The sequence below is a fragment of the Chaetodon auriga genome, chromosome 11 (genome assembly GCF_051107435.1).
Source record: "Chaetodon auriga isolate fChaAug3 chromosome 11, fChaAug3.hap1, whole genome shotgun sequence".
Lineage (NCBI taxonomy): Eukaryota > Metazoa > Chordata > Actinopteri > Chaetodontiformes > Chaetodontidae > Chaetodon > Chaetodon auriga.
In genome coordinates, this window is record NC_135084.1 from 14,923,797 (window position 1) to 14,934,335 (window position 10,539).

The window sequence follows — 10,539 nt, forward strand, 5'->3', positions numbered from 1 at the left end:
AGTCTTCAGCCTGCAATTTGTTTACAAAATCTCAGCTAATCTGCTTGTTTAGGACTGATGACCCCTGATAGAGATGGAAACTCAAAACGTCACATCCGGACTCTGCTCCATCAGCTTGAATAATCATTTCATGCAGCATCCACTACAGCAGTTAAAGTTTAAAAAAAAAAAAAGCTACCATCCCTATCTAAACACATGAATTGAACCATACAACGTACTGCTGAGAAAGGCTGTGTTATTCAGTGGGATTTTGGATGAGGTTTTCTTATTTCTGAAGCCGAATATGGAAGTTCCTTTTTCACTTTGTCTCAACGTGTGAAGATATGTGATGTCATACACCTCGCTTCAACCAAAGAGAAAAAAAAAGTAAGTTTAACAAGCATGCTGGGAGCTCTGCCAGTAAGGGATTACAATAGTCGAGGAGTTGCTCAGACAGGTAGGGTCTGATCTTCCTGATGCTGTACAGGGCAAATCAGCATGACAGAGCAACAGACGCCACATGCTCTTTAAAAGTTAGTTGATCGTCATAATGACACCCACGTTTCTGGCAGATTTTGCAGGAGTGAGCAGAGCTGAGTTGAGCTGGATGCTGATCTGCTGTTGTATAGAGGGACTGGCTTGGATAACAAGGAGCTCAGTCTTTGACAGGGTAAGCTGAAGGTGGTGCCCCTTCGTCGATGCCGTGATATCGGCGAGACATGCTGATATCCGCGCCGAGGCTGTGGGGTCGTCTGGTGGGAATGAAAGTAGGAGCTGGGTATCGTCAGCGGATGACTGCACCAAGTGCAGTGGTGTATATTGAAAAGAGAAGGGGTCCAAGCACTGACCCTTGAGGTACCCCTGTGGACAAGCACTGGGATTTAGACACTTCTCCCCTCCAAGATACTGCAAAGGATCTCCCTGAGAGGTCGGACTCAAACCAGCGGAGAGCAGATCCTGAGAAGCCGAGCTCAGCGAGTGTGGAGAGAAGGATTTAGCGGGTTAACTGTGTCAAAGTCAGCCGATAGGTTGAGCAATAGTAGAACAGAGGACTGACCAGTGGCTCTAGCTGACAGATAAGAGTGCAGTCTCTGTAGAGTGTCTGTGTTTGAAACCGGATTGGCTGGGATCATTCAGGTTGTCATCAGAAAGGAATTCAGTGACCTGATTAAAGACCGTGCGCTCCAGAGTCTTGGAAAGGAAAGTGAGGTGTGAACCCGGCCTGTAATTTTTAACCTGAGCTGAGTCAAGTGCAGGTTTCCTTAGCTGTGGGGTTACTCGGGCTTGTTTAAAAGCAGTGGGGAACACACCTGTTCTAAGTGAGGACTTGGTCGCACACACACACACGCACACACACACATACAGTGAAAATACACAAACCACACCTAAAAACTTTGTACTGCAAAGAATACAGACAACGCCTGCAGTATTGAGAATAGCCATTACTGCACTTCTGGATCTTTAATTTGTTCCTGATGAGGCGTTGACGTCTGTGTTTTTAGTTTGTACCATGAATGAATTGTCAAAACTAACATCTGAATGTCACTCAGCAATCATCCAGTCAAACAGGATCTTGTGACGTGACATGGACTTCAGACGTCTGAATGGGTGCATTACAATATCCTCCACCCTTCTGATAGAGCTTCAGATCTGCAGCTCTCAGCAGAGTAACAGGACTTCTCAGTCTGTTCAGAGGTCATGATTTTATTAAGCAGTTAGATCCAGTAAGGAACCTTAGAGTTAAACTAACATGATGAGTCATTGTTCATCAAGTTATTGCACAAAAAACAAACATAAATAAGATGTATGAGAGTATGATGGTTAATTGTTCTGTTGGCAGAGCAGCAACATGGCACAAAAGTACAATATGTCCGATGTGTTTTGTTCATGTGCTGTGCAAGCTCGCTGATTTCAATAAAAAAGGAGTGTTTTACCTAAGGAACAGAAATGCACAGTAAAGGAGATCATAACATTTGAGGCAACAGTATCAAGACTGTGGAATAAAAGCAGTCATAATCCACAACCGGATATAAATCCTTCCCAGCGGAGAGATGAAAATAAATTATTGGTCCCCTTGCCACGATCCAGCCACTGTCTTTACAGATGTCTTACTCAGTCCATCCTCACCGCTCGTGTGCGTCAGCTGGACCCTGGCAGCCCTATATCAGGACATCGTCATCATCAAGGGTTTTTCTTCGTCTCGTTTGCTTAGCAGGTTTGAAAGCATGAAGGAGGAGAAGAAGCAAAACTCCACGGCGTAGCTGAGCTCGAACAGCTCCAGGTTGACACTGAGCATCCACTCAAATACAGCAGACAGGTGGAGGTAAAAGTACTCGTCCTGGGCAAACAAAACCGTATCTGAAGGGTTGCAGGTTAAGGATGTGTGGAACAGTTAGTGGCAGTCAGATGTTTCACTCATCACTCGTTAGAACATGTCATTTTGTTTTGCTCCTGAGCAGATTGGAGATCACGTCAACACCTTGACGTACAGCCAAAGCATTTTACAACAGTAAGACAACAAGAATTTCACAAGGCATAAAATATACTTTTAGCCTGTCTGCAGAGGTCTTAAGTCAAAGGCAACGGGACTTGTTTTATGCTTCTGCATTTAGAAGAAGCCTTTTGGATGCAAATCTTCAGTTACCAATGTCTGGCTGCTTTTGGCATCATACTTCTTTATGACCTGAATGATCGAGAAGCTTCACCTTGAGCCCAATGTAGTGAGTGTATTACAGAAGCATGTGAATGCATAGGCCAGTGTGATCCTAGATTCTGTATTCAGTTTTGACTTGACTTGTGCTTCACCACTGGTGTCCAGCTCTCTTTGAGCCTGACATTAAACCCTTAACTGCTCCACAAGAGGACTCACATTGTGTCACTGTGCAGCCTCCAGATGTAAGAGTGTAAAATGTGAAGCTGCGTGGCAATCAGTGGTTAAAGATTGATCTGGCAAAGAAAAAAAAAGAGCCAATACTTCATATCTTCTTTTGCCATGTGGACTGCTCTGGCCAGTCCCACTTTGTAAACAGAGCAGCAGACCGGATGCAAACATGGCACAAAGGGACTGCAGTGCTGGAGAGCAGCTGTGAGTAAAACTCAGGTGGTCACTGCTGACGTCAACTGCTGCACTGCAAAAACTCAGCGCTCAAAACAAGAGAGCAGAAATATCACTTAAGCAAAATTCACACACACCTAGTCTCACTGAACTCACAGTTATCTACATGATTAGTGTCACCAGTACAAAGCAGTTGAAATCTCAGTCATAAGTTAGAAAATATATCACTGAGACTGAACGCCACAGGAAATCATTCCTGCCTGTGGCCATCAACCTGTACAACTCCTCCCTCTGAATGGCCCTTGGACTTTTCACTGCCTGTTAGATTGCACATATTTATACTGATATTATACTGATACATATTTGACCAAATTCAATTTTGCACATTCTTCTGTATATACTCTGTTTATTCTTTTCTCAGTATATATATTTTGTTTTATATATATATTCTCAGTATAAATATTTTGTTTTTATATTTGCTTTTATATATATATATATATATATATATATCTTCTTTCTCTTTTCTTTCTTTTCTAATTTTATTCTTGTAAGGAGCACCTGCAACAAAAACAATTTCCCCTCGGGGATCAATAAAGGAATTCTGCTTCTGATTAAGTGGAAAAAAGAAACAAGTGAAAGTGAAACCTAAAAGGTTCCTGGAAGATTTATGTTATCAGACAAAAAACAAGCATATATTGCCTTGATTTAAGATTTCTCTTACCTGTACCTGCAAAGTGTTTCAAGCCACAACAAATGAACAAAGTTTACTATCCTCCAACCTGCGCACCTGCAAATGTAACTTAAGCAATAATACCGTCAAACAGAAGAGTTCTGTGGACTTGACTGCAGAGCAATGAATGAGACTCTGAGATTTATGAAAGGATACAGCAGATGGTGACAATGGTTTGAAGTGTAGTGGAGATGATGCGGACTGGGTAGAGGACCCGCTCATATCCTGTCAGCGCACACTTCCCGGTCAGCGCAGTGAGCAGAACAGTGTAGAAGCAGATGCACATGAAACTGATGGCAGCTCCCAGGTAGTGAAGGAGTGACAGGTAACCTGGCTGTGGAGGACAGTCAGTAGTTTCCAGAGTCAGTAGATAAACAGCTGCTTGACTGGTACGTGTAGTTTAAAATGATGTCACGAGGTGTGCAAACTTTGCCAGCTTTGTGCTCTAAATCATTACAGGTTACATAAACCAAACCCAGGTGCAAATTGAAGCTGTTCAGCTTTATCGTCATCATTATATGAGGACGTCCTGTCAGCTTACTGCTCCGTGAGGTGGATTTCTGTCGCAGATATTTATTCAGACACGTTGAGCAGGAAGTGCAGTACTTACATTGCAGTTTCCAGCAATGAAAGCCCCCATGGCTGCCACCACACCAAAGACAAGTGCAGCCTTGCTCAGCATGCAATGGCATGTATGTCTCTCCATAATATGGGCATGGTGGAATATACAGAACAGCAGAACTAAAAAGGAGATCACAGTTGGTATCACACACATCACTCAAATCATGTGTAACATGTTGGACCTTGAGCAGGTGAACTCACACAGGAAGGATCCAGCGTTGATTGTGGCTGTGAACAGGGAACTCTCCGGTGCACTCGTCCCACTCGAGCTGGAATCACATAATATGTTCAACTGATCAAGTCTCACTGTTTGACTGCAGTAGAAAGGACAAGCGGACGGTGAAATTAGCTGCATTCTCACCTTATAGTGGGAACAAAGCAACATCCAGTGGACTGATTCCCTCTGCAGTAGTTGTCACTTCCCCTAGAAACAAATAAGATAGACTGTATTGATCGGCACGGGGGAAATTCAGTACAGTAAATGAATGAGCTTCTGGAGAATCTGTCACGTCCAAATGCTGATGGTGAAAAACAATGAGACACAACTCACCAGTCACTGAGAGAGCACACGTGATAGTTGGAGAAGGCAAGGCCATATCTGGAAACATGAAACAAAGAAATACTATAGCATTTTCTTTTTATTCACTAAATTACTTTGTTAATAATCAGTATACATGATGAAACATCTGTATGCATGTCAATCAAAGATATTCAGTCAAACCCTAAATGGAAGTGGATGACAAAACGGAGTGAGGAGGAAGTACAGTGTACACGCACACACGAATGACTAACAGAGCTTAATGATTACATAAATACATGACTGAATAGCACATAGATTTAAAAGTACTCATGGCTTAAGTTGAAGGAAATAAATGCCGATAATATTGATCGAATTTGGTATTTCTTGAAAGTTCAGTGTTCACACCTTGCAGCAGTCAAAACCAGCCGGATCACATACTTCAGGCTGCTGCGTCATAACATCTCTAAGTATAGAGAGCACGTACCTTTTTTCCATGCATTGAAATTCAAAAGCTGCTCTGAAGGAGACTTTTATATAAACACTTTCACAAATAACACACACAGAACTGGAATATTAGAATAAAAGCATGTGAGAAGCACGTCTGCCGAAACAAATAACAAACAAACAAACAAACAAAAAAACTGTAAAAGTAATTTCATTACTTTGTGTTCAAGGTAAATGTTGTCACTATAGTGCTACTGGAATCTCACTGCCCTTAGCCAGAAACACACTGTTCACATACAGCTGATGACCATGATGTGTCAGTCAATAGAATCTCTGCAGCTTCATGATCAGCTTTAGCTTCAGATGTGAATAACACTGATGAAAAGATGTTTTCGCAAGTTCACTAAGGATGTTCATAAAGTCCAAAACTAATACTAAAAACCAGACTAATAAACTTTGTATTTACAGGACAGCACACAGACAGAGGCAGACAACAAAACCAAAAGTAGCTTGTTTGTTTGTAAAACAATTGTTCTCATACTTTCAAAGACAAATGTGAATGTGAAAGTGTGAATTTCTAACTTACACAGTCCATGTTCCAATGAAGGAGACCAGGGAGAGGGAGATGGGGAAGATAATCCAGAGCACCATGTCTTGGTGGTGAGGAAGACGAGGAGCAAATTGAAACAACAATTCCTGAAGTCCAAGTGCCTTAAAAACACTCAGCAGTAGACCTCCTCAGGGGTTTTGAGATTCCTCACGGAGTCAGCCTCATACCTACAGAGCAAGATTGAGCCTGGAACAAAAAATTAAGTCTTAACCACCAAATATGATGTAACTGTAGTTCAGGATCTCCAGACAGACAACCACACTGTTGTAGTTGGTTCAGTCACTATCCAGAGTACACTGCTGCTTTATGGAAGAGTCTCTCTGCCACTCCTTTGAAACACCACCTTACCCCGTCAGAACAAGTGTTGTGAAACATGTGGTTGGCAGTGGTGCATTGTTTGTTCTATTCCAAACGGACTCACCTTTATAGTCCATCTTAAACAAGCCGCTGTAGACTGTATTATACACTACCAGGTGCCTCTGGATTTAAATTATGAACCTGTCCAACAGTTTTTGTGTGTGTGTGTGTGTGTGTGTGTGTGTGTGTGTGTGTGTGTGTGTGTGTGTGGCACTCATTTTGAAAGTTCCACAGATAAAAATCTAATTTGAGAACGAAAGAGTAGACCTGTATGACTGCCACTTAAGGAATGCTTTGCAACTTTTAAGGGACATGCTTTGTTTTTCCTGACATCCAGTGGTGGAAAGTAACTAAGTTCATTTACTCCACTGCTGTTGTCTCAAGAGTTGGCTTATTGAGAAAACTGGTTGAGAGAAAAAAATGAAGAAAAGCTATTGGTTGGTGCCCTTAAGGCACTCCATGATCCCATTATCTTTTTAAGACTACACAATAATTAATGTGATCAATTAATTGACGAATATTTATTATCTTTTTTATTTATTTTTGTATCTCACAAATGAACTGAAAACAGGTAAGTGTCAGAAACTCATTTTTAGGTCCCTGTTCAGGAGTACGCGCAGTCTACCACATGAGGTCCTCATTTTAAAAACAAACAAAATGGCGGCGCACATGACATGGGGTCTTCGCCAGTTGTTACGGGCAAAAAACACGGCTCGCTTTAGGTTTGAACCTCTATATCTATAATATATCGTTTTGTACACGTGTTGGTTATAGTTATAGTGCTTGTGTAAAGCATAATCTCGACTTTCTGGTGTGCGGCTGAGATGATACGTTTATCTAGCTAATTGGCTAACTAGCAAACTGCGACACTCGGTAACGGGTTACAAATCTAATCCCATCCATCCATGTACGTGTGGAGATATCGAAAAAGCCAGTTAATTCACTTCCAATTTATATCGTATTTGATTTTATATGTGTGTACTTCCTGATCCCAACGCGTATTTTTGACCTTAACGTCAGCTAGCTGGGACCGTTAACTTTATCAGTAAAATGATAAATCCTTTGGTTAACGTTACATCAAAACTCTGAACTAACAGCTGAAGATAATATTGCTTTCACCCATCAACACCCCCTTAATATTCAATCCTGCCTCAAGAAATGAATTGTTTTGCTAGTTTAAGTTTTGTGTTGACTAACAGTCAGACAGACAGACTAATGTTCTTTACGTTGTAAGGATTTCAGACAGGACCGGAAGCTCGTACCACTCACAGTGCTTGACCCAGAGCTTCAGGAGAGTTCCGCCTCAGCCCGGGACAAAGACTACACACATCTCAAGTGAGAAACCATTATTTAGACACATTAATACATTCATGCACTCGTCTAACACCTGTCTTAATGATACCGCTGTGTAGAAGAAAAAAACAACAACCACGAAACTTGACGTAGAAACTGTTTTTGTCCCATCTTTCAGTAAGATGCTTGTCCATCCAGACTGAAGACACTCCAAACCCCAGAAGCTTGAAGTTCCTCCCTGGTAAACCTGTCCTAGGAGCTGGGACGCTTGACTTTCCCTCTTCAAGCTCAGCTGAATGTTCATCTTTAGCCAGGTTGTGTCAACTTTACTGTTGTGCTTTGTTGTGTTTACATTGTCCATAATGTAAACCATTACGTTTTAGGGTGAAGACTTGGGTAAAGGTTAGGGTTAGGCAAGAGGTGGTTATGGTCAGTTTAAGTCTCCAGGAAATTAATGTAAGCCTATGTAATGTCCCTAGAACTGATGGAAATGTGACTGTGTGTGTGTGAGTGAGTGAGTGAGTGTTTGTTTGTACACTTATTGTGTCATATTTGGAAATTATATTGTAAAAAATGAACTGAGGGAAAAGGCCCAATTACCCTGTAAATGCTGCTTCATTCTGTCTTGACAAAATGACAGCATCATAAAAAGCAGCAGACTTCATTCTGCCATTGGTATGTTTTTCATTTTTGTTGAGCAGCAACATGATAACGTGTTTCTTTCAGGGACCTGTTTGAAATTGAAGGAGTGAAAAGTGTCTTCTTCGGCCCTGACTTCATAACAGTCACTAAAGTAAGCATTAAATGTACTCATACAGCTGGTCTCTGTGATTCTAATCTCATGAATTCTCTGTGGTGAAACAACACGTGAGATCTTTGTTTTCCTGTCAGACAGATGAGGATGTGGAATGGACGAACATTAAACATCACACGTTGGAGGCCATTGCTAAGTTCTTTGAGAGCGGTGACCCGATAACAACAGGGGCAGTGTACCATGAAAGCAGTGAGTATGCAGCCTGCCAATGTTAGTCATGTTGGAGGTATGCCGCTGCTTGATTGTATATTGTGTAAATATCTCCACACTCTACATTTTCTGTACTATAGGTCATTCTGAAGATGATGATGATGTTGTAGCTATGATAAAGGAGCTTCTGGACACCAGAATCAGGTACAAAATGACTCACTTTGAGAGCAGCTTTTACTCTTTGTTCGCCTGTTGCATCTGGGATAGCTCACTGCTTAATAGTTTATGCATTTTTAATGTTATTTCAATCTCGATCAAATATTCCCCATATATTTCTTAATTCCTAATTAACCCATTAACAACGAAGCTCACATTCTTGTAAAAGACAACACTCCTAATCTTTCTCCGCTTTCTGCTGCTCTCTCAGACCTACAGTGCAGGAGGATGGAGGCGATGTCATTTTTAAGGGATTTGATAACGGCACAGTCAAGCTGAAGCTGGTTGGTTCCTGCACAGGGTGCCCTAGTTCCACAGTCACCCTGAAGAACGGCATTCAGAACATGATGCAGTTTTATATCCCAGAAGTAGACAACGTGGAACAGGTGATAATCACGATCAGTTGTCTCATAGGGATTGTATTTGTAGATGAGCAGAAATTTGCGCAGGGTTTTATTTTGAGACAGAGCTTCACTGTTGTTTTCATTCTGCAGTTTCAGACATTGTGGCACTTAAATGATTACGTGCAGTAAATTGTGCTGTGATTTCATTTGATTTTTTGGGCCCTAAGGCTGAGCAATGAGACCCAACAATAAGTTTGCAATCCATAGGTGCAACTTTCCAGCCTTGGCAAGTAGAGCTGAGTAAGATCATGAAAGCGAAGAATAGATAATCCTATTTCGATATCTATTTTACTTACTTGCTGCTGTACATAGTTGAGTTTCTGTCATGATTGTAAGGATGGTAAAATACTGACTTTAATGTCACATTTCACTTTTTGTCAATTCCATTTTTGCAAAGGTGGAAGATGAAGTGGATGAAATCAACACAAAGGTTTTCTCAGAGCTGGAACGCAAGTTACAAGAATGAAAACTTCCACAACCGAAACACCTCTGGAAGGACAAAAATTTGTTCCACTGTATAAAAATCAGCCATGCATCATTTCCACTAATTACCAGTCATAAGAATGAAGAGAGAAAAGTATTACCTGCTGTTTTTTGTGCATGCTATATACTGTCAAGAGTTCAAGCTGTAATGCATATGCACTGTACATACTGTATGCCCCTGTTACTAAGAAAAGGAGATACAGGAAATACACCTGTATACATTCTTCTAACCAGTCTAAGATGTTCTGCAGTGATAGCTGTAAATGTAATGATGTATTTATTTCTTATAAATATTGTATATTTTGAAACAATATTTTGATAGGATGGTGATATTGTCGAAGTTTTTGACATAATGAAAAGTAATCCAGAATGAAGATTTGGTAAGGTATTCCAGTTGTTGTGGCTGTATACCAAACGAAGCATAACTGAACCGTTTTACTCGTCGATGCATCATTTATTAATGAAGAATTAATGAGTAGGTTTACAGTGAAACAGCTTTAAACATCTGTATGCTATATTTATCTGCTTTGTGCACTGTTCTTCTGATTTCCTGTATCACATCAAACAAAGTTCACATCATGAAAACAAGTCGTTGTTGTTGATTCACTTTTTTATAATTAGTTTTACTGTTCTTACTTCTAATCATGCCTCGTGTCGCTATGTCCTATGTGTGTAGAGAAAAACAAGGAATGATTATGCACATACTGTTATTTGAGGAATAAAAGAAAGAGTATTGAATTATGACAGTCTTTAAAATACATAACGATTCAAATCTTTTTTTACTCGTGCTCGGCACAGACACACTGGCACAAAATGGTATATTTGACAAATACAGATAAGTCGTTTAATCTTAGTTGGAGCAC

The 10,539-nt window shown here is 40.7% G+C and overlaps 2 protein-coding genes across 2 annotated transcripts; one reads left to right on the forward strand and one right to left on the reverse strand.

Moving 5' to 3' along the window:
• Positions 1-1,577: 1,577 nt before the first annotated feature.
• On the reverse strand, positions 1,578-6,472 carry LOC143328520 (transmembrane protein 150A). The gene is made up of 8 exons (XM_076743700.1): positions 6,381-6,472; positions 5,936-6,145; positions 4,936-4,983; positions 4,747-4,809; positions 4,587-4,654; positions 4,375-4,505; positions 3,921-4,098; positions 1,578-2,337 (listed from the first exon to the last, which is right to left on the reverse strand). Exons 2-8 carry the CDS (start codon positions 5,998-6,000, stop codon positions 2,144-2,146), a joined length of 747 nt encoding a protein of 248 aa, XP_076599815.1. The 5' UTR covers positions 6,001-6,145; positions 6,381-6,472; the 3' UTR covers positions 1,578-2,143.
• A 466-nt stretch (positions 6,473-6,938) lies between these two features.
• LOC143328602 (NFU1 iron-sulfur cluster scaffold homolog, mitochondrial) lies at positions 6,939-10,439 on the forward strand. Its single transcript, XM_076743817.1, has 8 exons — positions 6,939-7,038; positions 7,551-7,651; positions 7,788-7,923; positions 8,336-8,402; positions 8,501-8,612; positions 8,714-8,777; positions 9,001-9,175; positions 9,591-10,439. Exons 1-8 carry the CDS (start codon positions 6,974-6,976, stop codon positions 9,657-9,659), a joined length of 789 nt encoding a protein of 262 aa, XP_076599932.1. The 5' UTR covers positions 6,939-6,973; the 3' UTR covers positions 9,660-10,439.
• Positions 10,440-10,539: the final 100 nt, after the last annotated feature.

Bases quoted from the DNA above. Each gene is read 5' to 3' on its own strand.
- LOC143328520 (XM_076743700.1), bottom strand. From the start codon at position 6,000: ATGGTGCTCTGGATTATCTTCCCCATCTCCCTCTCCCTGGTCTCCTTC. The intron at 4,099-4,374 runs GTAAGTACTGCA...TGTCCTCCACAG, and splicing joins TCATTGCTGGAAACTGCAAT to CCAGGTTACCTGTCACTCCT. The intron at 2,338-3,920 runs GTATCCTTTCAT...GCAACCCTTCAG, and splicing joins AACCATTGTCACCATCTGCT to ATACGGTTTTGTTTGCCCAG.
- LOC143328602 (XM_076743817.1), top strand. From the start codon at position 6,974: ATGGCGGCGCACATGACATGGGGTCTTCGCCAGTTGTTACGGGCAAAA. The intron at 7,039-7,550 runs GTTTGAACCTCT...TTACGTTGTAAG, and splicing joins AAAAACACGGCTCGCTTTAG to GATTTCAGACAGGACCGGAA. The intron at 8,778-9,000 runs GTACAAAATGAC...CTGCTCTCTCAG, and splicing joins CTTCTGGACACCAGAATCAG to ACCTACAGTGCAGGAGGATG.